Source organism: Entelurus aequoreus, linkage group LG17 (genome assembly GCF_033978785.1).
Source record: "Entelurus aequoreus isolate RoL-2023_Sb linkage group LG17, RoL_Eaeq_v1.1, whole genome shotgun sequence".
NCBI classification, from domain to species: domain Eukaryota; kingdom Metazoa; phylum Chordata; class Actinopteri; order Syngnathiformes; family Syngnathidae; genus Entelurus; species Entelurus aequoreus.
This window is the reverse complement of record NC_084747.1, coordinates 3,470,836-3,492,349: the sequence shown is the minus strand read 5'-3', so window position 1 is coordinate 3,492,349 and position 21,514 is coordinate 3,470,836. Positions and strand designations below refer to the sequence as shown.

At 37.5% G+C, this 21,514-nt stretch overlaps 1 protein-coding gene and 1 non-coding gene across 2 annotated transcripts; both read right to left on the bottom strand.

The window, feature by feature from the left end:
* Nucleotides 1-7,637: 7,637 nt before the first annotated feature.
* trnai-aau (transfer RNA isoleucine (anticodon AAU)) lies at nt 7,638-7,711 on the bottom strand. Its single transcript has one exon. It is a non-coding gene; the product is annotated as a tRNA-Ile (tRNA).
* Nucleotides 7,712-11,879: 4,168 nt separating this feature from the next.
* On the bottom strand, nt 11,880-17,799 carry rnmt (RNA (guanine-7-) methyltransferase). The gene is made up of 2 exons (XM_062023996.1): nt 17,492-17,799; nt 11,880-13,335 (listed from the first exon to the last, which is right to left on the bottom strand). Exons 1-2 carry the CDS (start codon nt 17,741-17,743, stop codon nt 12,484-12,486), a joined length of 1,104 nt encoding a protein of 367 aa, XP_061879980.1. The 5' UTR covers nt 17,744-17,799; the 3' UTR covers nt 11,880-12,483.
* Between the last annotated feature and the right edge of the window lie 3,715 nt (nt 17,800-21,514).

Sequence of the window (21,514 nt, the reverse complement as noted above, 5' to 3'; positions counted from 1 at the left end):
ATATTATCTCATGTTGCAAGCATTTTTTTTTTGGTTTTTAAAAATCAACACTTAAATATGTGATTATCATCTCCTTTACAATTTCAAAGCAAGTAAACCAACAATGTGCAAAAAATTTAATAAATCAAAAATTGTGCAACAAGGCTATCATACTTTTGTATTCATATATGGTCACTGTTACATGTGGCCCTCTGAGGGCCGCCATGATTGTGATGTGGCCCTCAATAAAACTGAGTTTGACACCCGCACATTAGGGTGACTTATGGATGCCATTTTTTTAGATGCACCTCTTCTGGTTTTTTCCAAGACTAATGTCATATAATTTGTGTGTGTTTTTGTAATCCATCAAAATAAAAGTCTCAATTGATACAACGCAATTTGTGTCAAAATAAAATACAAATGTGGCCTTTTTAAAGATATTCTTCAAATAATATGTTTGTTTCTGTGTCCCCAAAGTGAGAATCTGTGATCGCTCTCAGATGCTTTAAAGTCCAGGCTTTGCTACACGTCCTAGTATGAAGCACGACTACATCATTTTGTTTTTTTGCACAATGTTTCTTTAAAACGCTAACATTTGCCTGCTGACATTTTATTCTGCAGATTTAGCTTTGTTGTACATTTGAACCCAGAAATTGTGGATTCATCATGTAAGTATGTAAACTGCTTCATTGTTAGCATGCTAACACTAGGACCTAGGGGTGTGACGGTACACAAAAATGTCGGTTCGGTACGTACCTCGGTTTAGAGGTCACGGTTCGGTTCATTTTCGGTACAGTAAGAAAACAACAAAATATACATTTTGGGGTTATTTATTTACCAAATTTGCAAAATCTTCCACCAAAATGTTTTTCTTAATGGAATATTTGAGACCCGCTTTTATTCTTTGGCTTTTAACACTACGTGAGTTGTGTGGTCCTCTGTTGTCCTCTCTGGGTTTTTTTTTTTTAATAAATTTTGATTTCTATTTACTGTTTTAATTGGTTTTACCCTTTAAAATCGTTTTTAATCATATTTATTTTTATATTGTTTTTATATTTATTTATTTTTTGTTTTTTATTCAGTCATTGGTGGAGCTAAGGATAACATTTGAATATTGTTTTTAATATTGTTGTGCAGCACTTTGGAAACATTTTTGTTGTTTAAATGTGCTATATAAATAAAGTGGATTGGATTGGATTGAAGTAATGGGAACCTTGGATAGGTCAATAATTCATAATAACATTGATTTTGATTCAATATTATGTTTTGAGCAATGACAGTTTGAAAGAAAAAAAACAGCTTTGTTTTATTAGTCAACATTGCAACTTTTTCTAAATTACATTTAACCTTTGAGCTTTTTTATTTCACTTTTTGTTTATTGTAATAGTATTTTTAGAATGTGCCGTGGGCCTTTAAAACATTAGCTGTGGGCCGCAAATGGCCTCCGGGGCACACTTTTGACACCCCTGCTATAGATAATAAAACATTAAATGTGATAAATCTATGGATAAAAAGCAGAGCTTGGCGACGCATGCGCGTTTATCATAACTCTCTCTCTCTCTCTCTGTCTCTGCCCTTCCCTGCGCACACAATTTGTTTTGTTTTTAACCCCTTCTTAACCCTGAACGTACATTGAAAATACACTAACTCAAAATGCCGGACATTTGAGGCATTTAAGAAACTCCGCCCTGACAGCTCCGCAAAAGAGGACATGTCCGGTGAAAAGAGGACGTATCCTAGCCCGTTAGCTACTAGCATGCCGTGTGTTGTGCCTCGGTGTGCATTGTTTACACAACGTGCGTTACGCTACTTAATATGTCCGTGTGGAAACTCGTTCGGTACACCTCCGAACCGAACCGGAACCTCCGTACCGAAACGCTTCAATACAAATAAACGTATTGTTACACCCCTACTAGGACCTGACTATGCTAATGTTAACATGCTAACGTTTTTTTTAACTAATTTTGCATTGGTCTTTAAAGCAACTGCCCAAAAGGCCGCAAGTTCACGACCCGGAACCCAAGACAAATTCAACATTTCGGAGGGAATTTTCTAGTTTGTATTTGTATTGTTTCATTTTGGACAAAGGCAGTGCTTCGCAATTCTTTTCTGTTACGCGACCCCTAATAAGAAGGAAATGTTTGCCGCGAACCCCCCACCCCACTGTCCGCCGCGAATATAAATTGTATCATTTATCCATAACATTTTTTATAAGTACACCTCTGCACAACATTACATCCTTAATGTTATAAAAGGCCTACTGAAAGCCACTACTAGCGACCACGCAGTCTGATAGTTTATACATCAATGATGAAATCTTAACATTGCAACACATGCCAATACGGCCGGGTTAACTTATAAAGTGACATTTTAAATTTCCCGCCACACTTCCGGTTGAAAAACTCCTTTGGATATGATTTATGCGCGTGACGTCACAAAATCCACGGAAGTGGTTGGACCCCATCGGACCCGATAAAAAAACCTCTTGTTTTCTTCGACAAAATTCCACAGTATTCTGGACATCTGTGTTGGTGAATCTTTTGCAATTTGTTTAATGAACAATGGAGGCTGCAAAGAAGAACGTTGTAGGTGGGATCGATCGGTGTCTTAGCGGCTAAGTACAATACTTACAGCAACAAAACAAGGACTACTTACCCTGATAGCAGACGCCTAGCCGATGCTTGCCGCCAAACCCACGGATGAAGTCCTTCGTTGCGCCGTCGATCGCTGGAACGCAGGTGAGCACGGCTGTTGATGGGAAGATGAGGGCTGGCTGGCGTAGGTGGAGCGCTAATGTTTTTAACATAGTTCTGTGAGGTCCGGTTGCTAAGTTGCTGAATTAGCCTTAGCGTCGTTAGCAACAGCATAGTTAAGCCTTACCAGGCTGAGAATTTTTAACCGTGCAGTTACATGTACATGGTTTAATAGTATTGTTGGTCTTCTGTCTATCCTTCCAGTCAGGGGTTTATTTATTTTGTTTCTATCTTCATTTGAGAACGATGCTAGCACGTTAGCTCAGTAGCTAAGTGTGTCACCGATGTATTGTCTTGGAGATAAAAGTCACTTTAAATGTCCATTTCGCGTTCTCGACTCTCATTTTCAAGAGGATATAGTATCCCAGGTGGTTTAAAATACAAATCCGTGATCTACAATAGAAAAAGGAGAGTGTGGAATCCAATGAGCCAGCTTGTACCTAAGTTACGGTCAGAGCGAAAAAAGATACGTCCATCACTGCCTCTCAAGTCCTTCACTGTAACGTTCCTCATCTACAAATCTTTCATCCTCGCTCAAATTAATGGGGTAATCGTCACTTTCTCGGTCCGAATCTCTCTCGCTCCATTGTAAACAAAGGAAAATTGTGAGGAATACTAGCTCCTGTGACGTCACGCTACTTCCGGTACAGGCAAGGCTTTTTTTTATCAGCGAGCAAAAGTTGCGAACTTTATCGTCGATTTTCTCTACTAAATCCTTTCAGCAAAAATATGGCAATATCGCGAAATGATCAAGTATGACACATAGAATGGATCTGCTATCCCCGTTTAAATAAATAAAAATCATTTCAGTAGGCCTTTAACGCATACAAAAAAGGAAATAAATATAGATCGACTACAAACAATCATTTTACTAGCATGTTTTTAGTCTGTAACAGAATAGATTTTTTTAAACATTTTTAAAAATGTATTACGATTTGGACAAATTTAAAAAAAAAAACTGGATTTGACGCTGGCGGGGCGTATTCATTGTTGTCTTTATTTTTTATTTTTAATGCCATGATTTTTAATAGTCCGGCCCGCGTGTGCGCAGATTTCCCTCCATGCGGCCCCTGAGCTAAAATTAGCTGGTCACCCCTGATGTACAAAAATTGAAGTATCAGCATTATTACTGTACTATAATAATTATAGTACAGTATATATTATATACAAATATAATATAATAATATATCAGTATATATAATATACTGTATATATAATATGTCAATATTACAGTATATGTAAGAGCTGCAGCAACTACCGACCTGTTTCTATTCTCAGCTCCATTTCGAAAGTAATGGAGAAAATAGTTTATGAACAGGTCGATAGTTACCTTGCCACTAATAAACTCATGTACAAATTCCAATCCGGCTTCAGAACTAACCACTCCACTGACACATCAATCAATCAATCAATGTTTATTTATATAGCCCTAAATCACAAGTGTCTCAAAGGGCTGTACAAGCCACAACGACATCCTCGGTACAGAGCCCACATACGGGCAAGGAAAAACTCACCCCAGTGGGACGTCGGTGAATGACTATGAGAAACCTTGGAGAGGACCGCATATGTGGGTAACCCCCCCCCCCCCCCTCTAGGGGAGACCGAAAGCAACGGATGTCGAGTGGGTCTGACATAACATTGTGAAAGTCCAGTCCACAGTGGATCCAACACATCAGCGGGAGTCCAGTCCACAGCGGGGCCAACAGGAAACCATCCCGAGCGGAGACGGGTCAGCAGCGCAGAGATGTCCCCAACCGATGCACAGGCTAGTGGTCCACCCGGGGTCCCGACTCTGGACAGCCAGCACTTCATCCATGGCCACCGGACCTATGCGACTCCCCCTCGCAAGGGACAGGGGAGAAGAGGAGAGAAGAAAAGAAACGGCAGATCAACTGGTCTAAAAAAGGGGGGGTCTATTTAAAGGCTAGATTATACAAATGAGTTTTAAGATGGGACTTAAATGCTTCTACTGAGGTAGCATCTCTAACTGTTACCGGGAGGGCATTCCAGAGTACTGGAGCCCGAATAGAAAACGCTCTATAGCCCGCAGACTTTTTTTTGGCTCTGGGAATCACTAATAAGCCGGAGTTCTTTGAACGCAGATTTCTTGTCGGGACATATGGTACAATACAATCGGCGAGATAGGCTGGAGCTAAACCGTGTAATATTTTATACGTAAGTAGTAAAACCTTAAAGTCGCATCTTAAGTGCACAGGAAGCCAGTGCAAGTGAGCCAGTATAGGCGTAATATGATCAAACTTTCTTGTTTTTGTCAAAAGCCTTGCAGCCGCATTTTGTACCAACTGTAATCTTTTAATGCTAGACATAGGGAGGCCCGAAAATAATACGTTACAGTAATCGAGACGAGACGTAACGAACGCATGAATAATGATCTCAGCGTCGCTAGTGGACAAGATGGAACGAATTTTAGCGATATTACGGAGATGAAAGAAGGCCGTTTTAGTAACACTCTTAATGTGTGACTCAAACGAGAGAGTTGGGTGGAAGATAATACTCAGATTCTTTACCGAGTCTCCTTGTTTAATTGTTTGGTTGTCAAATGTTAAGGTGGTATTATTAAATAGATGTTGGTGTCTAGCAGGACCGATAATCAGCATTTCCGTTTTCTTAGCGTTGAGTTGCAAAAAGTTAGCGGACATCCATTGTTTAATTTCATTAAGACACGCCTCCAGCTGACTACAGTCCGGCGTGTTGGTCAGCTTTAGGGGCATGTAGAGTTGAGTGTCATCAGCATAACAGTGGAAGCTAACACCGTACTTGCGTATGATGTCACCCAGCGGCAGCATGTAAATACTAAAGAGTGCAGGGCCAAGAACCGAACCCTGGGGAACTCCGCACGTTACCTTGACATAGTCCGAGGTCACATTGTTATGGGAGACGCACTGCATCCTGTCAGTAAGATAAGAGTTAAACCAAGACAAGGCTAAGTCTGACATACCAATACGTGTTTTGATACGCTCTAATAAAATATTATGATCGACGGTATCGAAAGCGGCGCTAAGATCAAGAAGCAGCAACATAGATGACGCATCAGAATCCATCGTTAGCAATAGATCATTAGTCATTTTTGCGAGGGCTGTCTCCGTAGACATGCCTTCTCTATCTGACCGACCACATCAAACATGAGGTGGACGCGGGCAAATACTGCGGCATGGTCATGCTGGACCTTCAGAAGGCCTTTGACACCGTTAACCACGCTATACTGTTGGATAAGCTCAGAGCAATCGGATTTAACAAAACCTCATGGAGCTGGATGCAATCTTACTTGGAGGGGAGGGAACAGGTGGTAGAGGTGAACGGCACCATGTCCCCCCCCCCCTCTCGGTGAGCTGTGGAGTCCCCCAAGGCAGTATATTGGGACCTTTACTGTTCCTAATATACATAAACGACATGTCATCGGCATGTGACTGTGAATTGTTTTTGTTTGCGGATGACTCTGCCCTGCTGGTATCCGGCAAGGACAAGTCACAGGTGGAGAAAATCCTCAGTGCTGAGCTCTGTAGAACTTGCACCTGGCTCGCTGACAACAAGCTATCCATCCACTTGGGTAAAACAGAATCCATCCTGTTTGGGTCCCACATCAAACTTAAGAGAGTCAATCACTTCACCATAAAAGTAGGTGACAGTGTCATCACCAGGAAAAATGAGGTCACCTACCTAGGTTCCATTCTAGAGGCTAGCCTTTCCTGTGATAAAATGGCAACCAAGGTAATCAAAAAGGTTAACCAACGAACGAGATTTCTCTACAGAATTTCCTCTCTGGTCAACAAAAGCACCTTGAGGATTCTGGCGGGAACTCTCGTTCAACCCTTTTTCCATTACGCATGCACCTCCTGGTACCCTAGCACCTCCAAAACCCTCAAATCTAAACTCCAAACATCTCAGAACAAACTAGTCAGGTTACTTCTAGACCTCCACCCCAGATCCCACCTCACTCCTACCCACTTCTCTAAAGTGGGCTGGCTCAAGGTGGAGGACAGAGTTAAACAACTTGCACTGAGCCTAGTCTATAAAATCCGCTACACCTCCCTGATACCGAAGTACATGTCAAACTACTTCCTTAACGTAAATGACCGCCATAACCACAACACCAGGGGGTGCTCCACTAACCACGTTAAACCCAGATTCCGAACTAACAAAGGTCTTAACTCATTCTCTTTCTATGCCACATCAATGTGGAATGCGCTCCCAACAGGTATAAAAGAAAGGGCATCTCTATCCTCCTTCAAAACCGCTATAAAAGTTCACCTCCAGGCAGCTACAACCCTAAACTAACACCCTCCCCGGATTGCTAATAATCAAATGTAAACAATCAAATGCAGATTCTTTTTCTTATGCCTTCTGATCTCTCTCTCTCTCTCTCTCTCTCTCTCTCTCTCTCTCTCTCTCTCTCTCTCTATGTCCACTACTTGATGTCCATATCCCACCCCCCCACACCCCCCACCCCACCCCCCCTCCACACTCCTGATTGTAAATAATGTAAATAATTCAATGTGATTATCTTGTGTGATGACTGTATTATGATGATAGTATATATGATAGTATATATCTGTATCATGAATCAATTTAAGTGGACCCCGACTTAAACAAGTTTAAAAACTTATTCGGGTGTTACCATTTAGTGGTCAATTGTACGGAATATGTACTTCACTGTGCAACCTACTAATAAATGTCTCAATCAATCAATCAAAAAAAACAAAAAAAGGGCAGCATAAAATAGAGAGTAGATCCAGCAGAAAATAGACATTATAAGCAAAGAGAGCTAGCTAACAAATAAAATAAATAAATACTTGAGACACACCGCGGGTTGGTAGTTTGGGGACCGCTGGGCTACAAAAACAAAGGTTTATATCAACAGAGACAACATTACCGACTCAAAACAGTTGGCCCGTACGGGGATCGAACCCGCGACCTTGGCGTTATTAGCACCACGCTCTAACCAACTGAGCTAACCGGCCATGTTGAAGCGCAGTCTAACGTGCTTTATCTATACACTAACATGACTGTTGGCAATACTTATAATGTTCACATAGCCGTCATTACTCGATAGCTAGCTAACTCCACGCGTTATTAGTACCACGCTCTAACCAAGCCAGTTAACCCGCCGTGGATGTAACTCCGTCAAAAGTGCTATAAAGTGACAAATATATAATGAGCATAGCCGCCATTGCTAGCGAGCTAGCAAAGTCCACGACGTAGACGCCTGCTTCCTTCAAAAACCGCTCGAGTGGCTCAACGCTGTCGTTGTTTGTCCACTCGATTCAGTCAAACGTTCATCTTTTATATCTTAGAGAACAACAACTTTGTACCTGGGGAAGTTTTTTGAAGTGGTCACTTTGAAGATGTTGGTGAATGAGACGGGCTCCCTCTAGTGGCTTTGCACAGACATGACCACGTTATCGCAGTACTAAGCGAGCAAGTAAAGACATATTATTTTGTCACAACATTTTGTGTCACTAAATTATGATATAATTATTGTAGTAAATGTGTATTTTAACTCTTTATTTGTTATTTGTTACGGATTCGACATCAACTTACCGTAATGTCCTAATCCTACACACCGTGACTGTATTTTTTCACGGTGAATTCCACATTTTACCGTAAATTGTGCAGATTTTTCTTTTTACAGTTTAGGATAAGGAAATAATGTAAGTACCTACTTGATATCGTTCTTGTCTGTTTATAACTGTAATATAATTGTAATGATCCTGAAAAAATTGAAGTATCAGCATTGTATATATTATATAAAAATATAATATAATAATATATCAGTACATATAATATATCTATCCATCTTCTTCCGATTATCCGAGGTCGGGTTGCGGGGGCAGCAGCCTAAGCAGGGAAACCCAGACTTTCCTCTCCCCAGCCACTTGGTCCAGCTCCTCCCGGGGGATCCCGAGGCGTTCCTAGGCCAGCCGGGAGAGATAGTCTTCCCAACGTGTCCTGGGTCTTCCCAATGTGTCCTGGGTCTTCCCCGTGCCCGAAACACCTCCCTAGGGAGGCGTTCGGGTGGCATCCTGACCAGATGCCCGAACCACCTCATCTGGCTCCTCTCCATGCATATACTATATATATATTAATATAATATGTGAATATTACATATATGTTATATTTTATATTGCTAGAATGGTAAATTGTTTGTCTACTTTATACCTTTTGATTTCTCCCTCTTTTTGGTGCCCTTGTGTGCATTAAGTGGGTCAATAAAGTTTGTCTAAGTCTAAGTTGATATGACCAATACTGCCCCTGAAAATACTTGGTATCGGATCGATACTCAAATATGCAGTATCGCCTATTGTATTATATATATTATGGGGGTGGGATTAAATAAATAATCTTCTTCCCACTCCCTATCAGGCAAAACTGGACAATCATGCATTACATACTATACATTACCTTTTGCACTATATTCATTTATATTATTATGTGTTGTCAACTATGTACTTTTTTTTTTTTTAAGTATTTTTTTATGTCATTGCCTGAAATAAATAAATAAATAAATGGAAAAAAATATGTTATGGGTGAATGAATCTCCCATAAAAAAATAAATTATGGGATTTATTTTTAATTTTTATGGGTGAATGAGTGAATCTCCCATTAATATATATATATATATATATATATATATATATATATATATATATATATATATATATATATATATATATATATATATATATATATATATATATATATATATATAATTAAAATTAAAAAAAAGGGATTTTTTAAAAAAAATTATGGGTGAATGAGTGAATCTCCCATAAAAAAAATTATGGGATTTTTTTTTTAATTTTTATGGGTGAATGAGTGAATCTCCTATAAATTAAAAAAAATGCATGGGATTTTTTTTTATGGGTGAATGAGTGAATCTCCCATTTTAAAAAAAAGGGATTTTGTAAAATTTTTATGGGTGAACGAGTGAATCCCCCATTTAAAAAAAGGGATTTTTGTTATTTTTTTATAACAATCTCCCATAATAAAAAATAATTATGTGATTTTTTAAAAAAGTTTTATGAGTGAATGAGTGAATCTCCCATAAAAAAAAATTATGGGATTTTTAAAAAAATTTTTATGGGTGAATGAGTGAATCTCCTATAAATAAATAAAAATGCATTGGATTTTTTTTTTATGGGTGAATGAGTGAATATCCCATTTTAAAAAAAAGGGATTTTGTAAAAATTTTATGGGTGAACGAGTGAATCCCCCATTTTAAAAATAGGGATTTTTGTAAACATTTTTATGGGTGAATGAGTGAATCTCCCATAATAAAAAATAATTATGTGATTTTTTAAAAAAGTTTTATGAGTGAATGAGTGAATCTCCCATAAAAAAAAAATTATGGGATTTCTTTTAAAATTTTTATGGGTGAATGAGTGAATCTCCTATAAATTAAAAAAATGCATGGGATTTTTTTTTTATGGGTGAATGAGTGAATCTCCCATTTAAAAAAAAAGGGATTTTGTAAAAAATGTATGGGTGAACGAGTGAATCTCCCATTTAAAAAAAGGGATTTTTGTTAATTTTTTATGGGTGAATGAGTGAATCTCCCATAAAAAAAAAATTATGTGATTTTTTAAAAAAGTTTTATGAGTGAATGAGTGAATCTCCCATAAAAAAAAAAATTTAAAAATGAAAAGTTAGTTTTTTTTGTAACAATAACCCCAAAAAGCACAGAATTTGAACAATTGTAACAAAATAAATTAAACGTTTTTAAACATTGAGATTAATGTATCGGTCCACACAGGATCTTAATATACCTGGATTTTTAGAAGTTCTTCCCATAAACTGCCCGCAAAGTCCTGGACATAATGTGTGTCAATAGGGCATTTCATTTTTAATGATTAATGTAATTCACTTTTAAAAACTAAAACAATTATGCATGTAAACGCAGTTTTTAACTTGATGTATAATATTACAAACTATTCCAAGTTTTTTCGTCATTGACACCCTTTCAGATTAAATTCTACACCTACAGAACTAAAATATGTGCTTGTCTTTTAACTTTTGATTCCAAAGCAAGTATTCCATTAGCTTGTTGGTAAACAATTATAATAATCAAACGATGGGGGAAATTGTGTAATAACCAGTCCCTCTAGTTTAGGGTTATGTGTGCTATTTTGTGATAGTTTGGGCTTAAAATACCTGATTTTGCTGTAGTATTTCCAAAAATCTGCTGCAAAATTGCCCCCGGTGATACAGTGCCTCCAGAAAGTATTCATAGTACTTCACCTTTTCCATTTATTTTATGCTAAAGCCTTATTCCAAAATGTAAATAATCCAAAATTGTACCCACAATGCCCTACAATGAGAATGTTAAAATACTTTTTTTTAGGGATGTCCGATAATGGCTTTCTGCCGATATCCGATATGCCGATATTGTCCAACTCTTTAATTACCAATACCGATATCAACCGATATATACAGTCGTGGAATTAACACATTATTATGCCTAATTTGGACAACCAGGTATGGTGAAGATAAGGTACTTTTTAAAAAAATGAATCAAATAAAATAAGATAAATAAATTAAAAACATTTTCTTGAATAAAAGAGAAAGTAAAACAATATAAAAACAGTTACATAGAAACTAGTAATTAATGAAAATTTGTAAAATTAACTGTTAAAGGTTAGTACTATTAGTGGAGCAGCAGCACGCACAATCATGTGTGCTTACGGACTGTATCCCTTGCAGACTGTATTGATATATATTGATATATAATGTAGGAAGCAGAATATTAATAACAGAAAGAAACAACCCTTTTGTGTGAATGAGTGTAAATGGGGGAGGGAGGTTTTTTGGGTTGGTGCACTAATTGTAAGTGTATCTTGTGTTTTTTATGTGGATTTAATAAAAAAAAAAAATAAAAAAATAAAAACGATACTGATAATTAAAAAACCGATACCGATAATTTTCGATATTACATTTTAACGCATTTATCGGCCGATAATATCGGCAGACCGCTATTATCGGACATCTCTACTTTTTTTATTTAATTTTTTTCCAAATGTATTAAATAAAAATTATATAAAATCATAATAATATATCAGTATACATAATATGTGTAAATATTACATATGTTACATTTTGAAAAACAACCCAAATGTATATTATATGTTTATGTTTTTCGAGTTTCCCCACATGGAAGGGCAATAAAAAAGATGCAGTATTATATTTTAATTTTTTATGTTTTTTCCTGACGACAAAATACGTGCATAACATAAAAATGCACAAACTATATTATAGCATATAGGATACAAACACCGCAAAAAAAAAAAAAAAAAAAAAGTTTCTTATTTTAGATAAAAAACAAGTTTTAACTTGTGATGACATCAGACTCCATAATAATATTACTAAAGTAAACAACACTTTAATTAAGGTAACCACGACCTCCCATAGTCGCCTGATGCAAAATAAACGCCTACGAGGTGAAACAAAAACATGGGTTATGGCTGTAGGCAACCTCCTGGTTAATATTCTGTATCAATGCTACAACAATAGGACCGTGTGACTCATTCTTCTATTGTGCTTCAGATTACTACTAATTATAATAATAAAAATAATAATTTGACTTCAATTTCTGAAAATAAGATGCTTCCATGATGGACGTTCTTCTTTTGAGCAAAAATGTCTCAGGAGGTACCTGAGCAGCAGTGTGAGGACCTTGATGAGGAAGATGTGGTCTCGGCGCCGCCGTGCATTCTGGGAGTTGTAGTGCCCGGCAACATCAGGACATCTTTTGGAAGACGAAGAGCATGTAGATGCTGGCCGCTTCCCACTCGGACTTGCTCAGCGTCCCCAGCCGGGTTCCGGAGCCCGCTTTGTCGCAGTGCTCCCGCGCGTGGCCGTACTCGTCGCCGCCGCGCCCGTCCTCGCCGGAGTAGGCCTCCAGCGAGGACATATTCATCATGAGGCTGCGGTGGTGGCTGAGCTTGATCTTCTCCTGGAAGAACTCGGAGAAGCGGTGCTTGGACACCAGGCGCATGCCGTAGCGCCGGGCCATGCGCTCCAGCAGGGGGAAGTAGACCAGGAACTCGGGGACGTCCACCACCCCTTCCAGGCTGAAGTGGTACTCGCAGCCGAAGAGCGGGTAGTCCCCTCGGGACCGGAAGGACACCCGGAAGAGGTCGTTGCCGAAGGAGAGCGACTCGGACGCCTCCAGGCGCTTGACCAGCTCGTAGGCGTCCGGCGTGGTGCCGATGAAGAACCCCCCGGGTTTGAGGCTCTCGCAGGCGTTCCTCAGCATCAAATCCGCCTTGGCCTCGCTCTCGAAGGAATAATGGTAGACAAACTGGCAGCTGCATATGTCAAACTTCAGGTTGGGTTGGTCAAACTTCTCGGACAGGACCTCCTTGGTGCAGTCGGCGGTGAGGAACTGAGCGCTGAAGACCCTCTCGCCCGCCCGGCTCTTCCTCCTCATGTCCTCGTAGCGACTCTGGCATTGCTCCACGGACACGCCGGCGATGTCCACGCACACCAGGTGGTCTATGCCGCCCTTGCGCCACTTCAGCAGGTCCCCCCCTTTGCCGCAGCCCAGGTCTAACACGGACACGCGGCGGCGGTGGTCCTCCCCGCGCACCTTCATTGATTGAAGCTTTCATTAGTAGATTGCAAAGGAAGAGAATACATTATATGATCTAACATTAAAGTGTGAGAGTCCAGTCCATAGTGGATCTAACATTAAAGTGAGAGAGTCCAGTCCATAGTGGATCTAACATAATAGTGTGAGAGTCCAGTCCATAGTGGATCTAACATAATAGTGTGAGAGTCCAGTCCATAGTGGATCTAACATTAAAGTGTGAGAGTCCAGTCCATAGTGGATCTAACATAATAGTGAGAGTCCAGTCCATAGTGGATCTAACATTAAAGTGTGAGAGTCCAGTCCATAGTGGATCTAACATTAAAGTGAGAGAGTCCAGTCCATAGTGGATCTAACATTAAAGTGAGAGAGTCCAGTCCATAGTGGATCTAACATTAAAGTGTGAGAGTCCAGTCCATAGTGGATCTAACATTAAAGTGAGAGAGTCCAGTCCATAGTGGATCTAACATTAAAGTGTGAGAGTCCAGTCCATAGTGGATCTAACATTAAAGTGAGAGAGTCCAGTCCATAGTGGATCTAACATTAAAGTGAGAGAGTCCAGTCCATAGTGGATCTAACATTAAAGTGTAAGAGTCCAGTCCATAGTGGATCTAACATTAAAGTGAGAGAGTCCAGTCCATAGTGGATCTAACATTAAAGTGAGAGAGTCCAGTCCATAGTGGATCTAACATTAAAGTGAGAGAGTCCAGTCCATAGTGGATCTAACATTAAAGTGTAAGAGTCCAGTCCATAGTGGATCTAACATTAAAGTGAGAGAGTCCAGTCCATAGTGGATCTAACATTAAAGTGTGAGAGTCCAGTCCATAGTGGATCTAACATAATAGTGTGAGAGTCCAGTCCATAGTGGATCTAACATAATAGTGTGAGAGTCCAGTCCATAGTGGATCTAACATAATAGTGTGAGAGTCCAGTCCATAGTGGATCTAACATAATAGTGAGAGTCCAGTCCATAGTGGATCTAACATAATAGTGAGAGTCCAGTCCATAGTGGATCTAACATTAAAGTGTGAGAGTCCAGTCCATAGTGGATCTAACATAATAGTGTGAGAGTCCAGTCCATAGTGGATCTAACATAATAGTGTGAGAGTCCAGTCCATAGTGGATCTAACATAATAGTGTGAGAGTCCAGTCCATAGTGGATCTAACATAATAGTGTGAGAGTTCAGTCCATAGTAGATCTAACATAATAGTGTGAGAGTCCAGTCCATAGTGGATCTAACATTAAAGTGTGAGAGTCCAGTCCATAGTGGATCTAACATAATAGTGAGAGTCCAGTCCATAGTGGATCTAACATTAAAGTGTGAGAGTCCAGTCCATAGTGGATCTAACATAAAAGTGAGAGAGTCCAGTCCATAGTGGATTTAAGATAATATTTTGAAAGTCCAGTCCATAGTGGATCTAACATTAAAGTGTGAGAGTCCAGTCCATAGTGGATCTAACATAATAGTGAGAGTCCAGTCCATAGTGGATCTAACATAATAGTGACAGTCCAGTCCATAGTGGATCTAACATAATAGTGTGAGAGTCCAGTCCATAGTGGATCTAACATTAAAGTGTGAGAGTCCAGTCCATAGTGGATCTAACATAATAGTTGTTTTGGTAAACATGTAAAGAAATAGCCGCATACGTAAGCCTGGAGATACCTTCTGCTTTGGAAAGCAAGGTTGTGCCTTTTTAAGGATAAATCTCTCTTTGGCCATCAGTTAAATCTTTTCTTGTTTTTTTCTACAATTGGAGTAAAGTTCAAGACCGATCTAGAACTCTGATTTTTAGTGATAAGTATTCCTAGGTCATTAATACTATCCTTAACTGGAATTTGACATACCGGTATATAAAATAGTATGAATGTACCTTGTCCAGGGTCTCCCTGATGACGACACTCTTCACACTTAATAATAATAATAATAATGGTAATAGTATGTTTACCTTGTCCAGGGTCTCCCTGATGACGACACTCTTCACACTTAATAATAATAATAATAATAATAGTATGAATGGACCTTGTCTAGGGTCTCTCCGATGACAACCCTCTTCACACTTAATATTAATAATAATAATAATAATGGACCTTGTCTAGGGTCTCTCCGATGACAACCCTTAATAATAATAATAATAATATAAAAATAGTAATGGACCTCTTCACACTTAATAATAATAATAATATAAAAATAGTAATGGACCTCTTCACACTTAATATTAATAATAATAATAATAATAATTAACCTTGTCTAGGGTCTCTCCGATGACAACACTCTTCACACTTAATAATAATAATAATAATAATAATAATAATAATAGTAGTAATTAACCTTGTCCAAGACTCTCCGATGATGACACTCTTCACACTTAATAATAATAATAATAATACCGGTAATAGTAATTAACCTTGTCCAGGGTCTCTCTGATGACGACACTCTTCACACTTAATAATAATAATAATAATAATGGACCTTGTCTAGGGTCCCTCTGATGACAACCCTTAATAATAATAATAATAATATAAAAATAGTAATGGACCTCTTCACACTTAATAATAATAATAATAATAATAATTAACCTTGTCTAGGGTCTCTCCGGTGACGACACTATTCACACTTAATAATAATAATATAAAAATAGTAATGGACCTCTTCACACTTAATATTAATAATAATAATAATAATAATAATTAACCTTGTCTAGGGTCTCTCCGATGACGACACTCTTCACACTTAATAATAATAATAATAATAACAATAATAATTAACCTTGTCTAGGGTCTCTCCGATGACGACACTCTTCACACTTAATAATAATAATAATAATAATAATAATGTACCTTGTCTAGGGTCTCTCCGGTGACGACACTCTTGACACGTAATAATAATAATAATAATAATAGTAATAGTATGTTTACCTTGTCTAGGGTCTCTCCGATGACGACACTCTTCACACTTAATAATAATAATAATAATAATAATGTACCTTGTCCAGGGTCTCTCCGATGACGACACTCTTCACACGTAATAATAATAATAATTAACCTTGTCTAGGGTCTCTCCGATGACGACACTCTTCACACTTAATAATAATAATAATAATAGTAATGTACCTTGTCCAGGGTCTCTCCGATGACGACACTCTTCACACGTAATAATAATAATAATTAACCTTGTCTAGGGTCTCTCCGATGACGACACTCTTCACACTTAATAATAATAATAATAATAGTAATGTACCTTGTCCAGGGTCTCTCCGATGACGACACTCTTCACACGTAATAATAATAATAATTAACCTTGTCCAGGGTCTCTCCGATGACGACACTCTTCACACGTAATGATAATAATAATAGTAATAGTATGTTTACCTTGTCTAGGATCTCTCCGATGACGACACTCTTCACACGTAATAATAATAATAATAATAATAGTATGTTTACCTTGTCTAGGATCTCTCCGATGACGACACTCTTCACACGTAATAATAATAATAGTAATAGTATGTTTACCTTGTCTAGGATCTCTCCGATGACGACACTCTTCACATGTAATAATAATAATAATAATAATAATAATAATAATAATAATTAACCTTGTCTAGGGTCTCTCCGATGACGACACTCTTCACACTTAATAATAATAATAATAATAATAATAATGTACCTTGTCTAGGGTCTCTCCGGTGACGACACTCTTGACACGTAATAATAATAATAATAATAATAGTAATAGTATGTTTACCTTGTCTAGGGTCTCTCCGATGACGACACTCTTCACACTTAATAATAATAATAATAGTAATGTACCTTGTCCAGGGTCTCTCCGATGACGACACTCTTCACACGTAATGATAATAATAATAGTAATAGTATGTTTACCTTGTCTAGGATCTCTCCGATGACGACACTCTTCACACTTAATAATAATAATAATAATAATGTACCTTGTCTAGGATCTCTCCGATGACGACACTCTTCACACGTAATAATAATAATAATTAACCTTGTCCAGGGTCTCTCCGATGACGACACTCTTCACACGTAATAATAATAATAATAATAATAGTATGTTTACCTTGTCTAGGATCTCTCCGATGACGACACTCTTCACACGTAATAATAATAATAATAATAATAATAATAATAATAATTAACCTTGTCTAGGGTCTCTCCGATGACGACACTCTTCATCCAGTTGTTGAAGTTCCTCATGTAGAAAATGCGACTCTGACTACGCGCCGCCAGGCCGACCTCCTGCAGCTGATTGTAGTGCTTGGCTACGTTCGTGTTGTGGTCCACGTCGAGTTTCTTCGTCTTGGAAGGTCGCTCGTCTTCGTCTTCATCGTGCTTCTTCTTTAAGTTAGGTCTTTCTGTCTCAAAAGCATCTTTCTCTTTGCTGGCGTCCATGTTTGAATGTTTATTGTCAGACGATGAGCATGCGCATTATTCACTTCCGGGCCGAGATAGAACATGCGCATTAGTCGCTTCCGGGTCAAAAATATGAATTTCCTATGTTAGAATTTAGAAGCGATGAAAAAAAACAACGATAAAACCACCGAGATTTACATCGTAGATTTTGAATGTGTAATTTATTACACATTTTGTAATTAGTATTGTCCAAACGTCTTCAGTGCCTATCACTGCTCGATTTAGTGAGCTGCCCAATCCGTTTGCGCATGCGTCAGAATTATTTTTATTTTTATTAGTTTTTATTGAACTACAAACATATATCCACAATGTACATACAAGTCAAGGCACTTTCAACCAAGGTTGAGCAAATTATGACTTTAACAAAACATGTCACTTCAATCAAAGTCGCATTAGTCGCTTCCGGGTCAAAAATGGGAATTTCCTATGTTAGAAGAGATGAAAAAAAAAACAACGATAAAACCACCGAGATTTACCCCGTCGAAGAGGTAGAAAATGGAAGGATTGGATGGATTTGGAATGTGTAATTTATTACACGTTTTGTAATTGGTATTGTCCAAACGTTTTTAGTGCCTATCACTGCTCGATTTAGTGAGCTGCCCGATCCGTTTGCGCATGCGTCAGAAGTTTTTATTGATTTATTTAGTTTTTTAGTTTTTATTGAACAACAAACACATATCCACAATGTACATACAAGTCAAGGCACTTTCAACATATTCAACCAAATGATGACTTTAACAAAACGTGTCAAGGAAGGAAAATAAAAAGCAAATACAAATAGAGTATTAAAAATAATAATAATAAACAATATGATAACATACAAAATTCAAAAAGGCTAATTTAAATCACTTTAAATGTGTTCAATAAAGATATCAATTTAAGGGCTTTTGTTCTTTTAATCATTTTCCAAGATTTCCATAGCAAAAGCTTCTTTCTCTTTGGTGGCGGCCATGTTTAGATATTTATCATTATTTATTTATTTTTTGTATTTATGTATTAGTTTTTATTTTAATTTTATAAACCTTTATTTATAAATTGCAACATTTACCTGTCAACGTAAACATAACAAAACATGTCAAGGAAAGAAAATAAAAGCAAATACAAATACAGTATTCAAAATAATAAACAATATGATAAAATACAAAATTCAAAAAGACAAAAAAAAAAAGGCTAATTTAAATCACTTTAGTTGTTTTCAATAAAGATATCAATTTAAGGGCTTTTGTACTTTTAATCATTTTTCCAATATTTAATTGATCATTTGAAACCATTTAACTGTATTTCTTTAATTTTGGGAAGAATTAGGTATGTTATATATCCTCCTCTAAATCTTCTTGTGGGGAAAAAACGGAATAATTGAATTGAAGGAATCAGAGCCTTAAATAGGTCAATAATTCATAACATTGGGCATCCAAAATGGCCCCACTCATAAAGGTGTCAAATAATAGGTCATACATTATTTAATTTTTACTTTCAACGCCTGCATTTCACTTCAAATCCATACGTCAATTATAGGTTTTTTTATTTAAAAAATGGCATAAAACTCCCTCCACAAGTGGAATATGTGAAGTACTTGGAGCCTTAAATAGATCAATAATCCATAGCAACGTTGATTTTAATTCATTGTTTTTTGGGAGCAATGATTAGTTAAACAGGGCAGCACGGTGGCACAGGGGTTAGTGCAGGTCCTTAATAAATTGGCCGGAATATACTGTTATGGTTGGAGGAGGGAGTTGTGACAGCACAGAACCACAAGGGGGCAATATTGCTCTATGTATTTATTATATGTATATATAAACAATATAGGCAGCACGGTGGTACAGGGGTTAGTTAGTGCATGTGCCTCACAATACGAAGGTCCTGAGTAGTCCTGAGTTCAATCCCGGGCTCGGGATCTTTCTGTGTGGAGTTTGCATGTTCTCCCCGTGACTGCGTGGGTTCCCTCTGGGTACTCCGGCTTCCTCCCACCTCCAAAGACATGCACCTGGGGATAGGCCCCTCCCACCTCCAAAGACATGCACTTGGGGATAGGCCCCTCCCACCTCCAAAGACATGCACTTGGGGATAGGCCCCTCCCACCTCCAAAGACATGCACCTGGGGATAGGCCCCTCCCCCCTCCAAAGACATGCACTTGGGGATAGGTTGATTGGCAACACTAAAAGGTCCCTAGTGTGTGAATGTGAGTGTGAATGTTGTCTGTCTATCTGTGTTGGCCCTGCGATGAGGTGGTGACTTGTCCAGGGTGTACCCCGCCTTCCGCCCGAATGTAGCTGAGATAGGCTCCAGCGCCCCCCGCGACCCCAAAGGGAATAAGCGGTAGAAAATGGATGGATGGATGGATGGATGTTTAGCATTGATAAGACACTAAGACAAGTAATCATATACAATTAATTATATAATAATAATAATAATAATAAAAAAGGTATCTGTAAAACCACCATGTGTTTCCAATAAAGTATTATTTAATTTATTGGAAATACATAGTTTTATGGGTGATATGATTAGCTTTTTTAATATTTACTGTAGGGAAGCTTTTTTTTTATGGGTGAATGAGTGAATCTCCCATTTTTTTTAAAAAAAAGGTATTTCAAAAAAAAATTTATGGGTTAATGAGTGAATCTCCCATAAAAAAAATAAAAATTATGGGATTTAAAAAAAAAATTATGGGTGAATGAGTGAATCTCCCATTTAAAAAAAATTATGGGATTTTTTAAAAAAAATGTTATGGGTGAATGAGTGAATCTCCCATAAATAAAAAAATGTATGGGATTTTTTTTTATGGGTGAATGAGTGAATCTCCCATTTAAAAAAAAAAAAAGGGATTTTGTAAAAATTTTATGGGTGAATGAGTGAATCTCCCATAAAAAAAATAAAAATTATGGGATTTAAAAAAAAATTATGGATGAATGAGTGAATCTCCCATTAAAAAAAATTATGGGATTTAAATAAAAAAAATTATGGGTGAATGAGTGAATCTCCCATAAAAAAAAATATGGGATTTAAAAAATAAATGTTATGGGTGAATGAGTGAATCTCCCATAAATAAAAAAAATGTATGGGATTTTTTTTTTATGGGTGAATGAGTGAATCTCCCATTATAAAAAAAAAGGGATTTTGTAAAAATTTTATGGGTGAACGAGTGAATCTCCCATTTAAAAAAAGGGATTTTTGTTAATTTTTTATGGGTGAATGAGTGAATCTCCCATTTAAAAAATATTATGGGATTTTTGTATTTTTTTTTATGGGTGAATGAGTGAATCTCCCATAAAAAAAAAAGTGATTTTTTAAAATAGTTTTATGAGTGAATGAGTGAATCTCCCATTAAAAAAAAAAAAAAAGGGATTTAAAAAATAAATAAATGGGTGAATGAGTGAATCTCCCAGGCCCTGTGATGAGGTGGGGGGGTAAACATTGTGCAATGCAGATGGAAAGCCTCCATCGCAACTGATGCTTTGGACAGAACACATTTGAAGATATACAACACTCTACTGCCATCTGGCTGCTAAAGTGGATAATGCAACAACCCAATTCGTCACGTTTCATTCATCAGGTAAACTGCGACAAATGGCTTCCCTTCCTACTGTATAATTGCTACTTCCGATACGCATTATTTCGTGTTTTATATCATAACTTGAAAGACAAAGGATAGCAATTTTCGGCAATATATACAAAACATAAAATATTAAAAAAAACAAAGCCCCCCAGAGCCTACTGAGAGGAATTTAGTCAAATAATATTTCAAAAAGATA

Bases quoted from the DNA above. Each gene is read 5' to 3' on its own strand.
- rnmt (XM_062023996.1), bottom strand. From the start codon at position 17,743: ATGGACGCCAGCAAAGAGAAAGATGCTTTTGAGACAGAAAGACCTAAC. The intron at 13,336-17,491 runs GTTAATTATTAT...CAATCAATGAAG, and splicing joins TCGGAGAGACCCTAGACAAG to GTGCGCGGGGAGGACCACCG.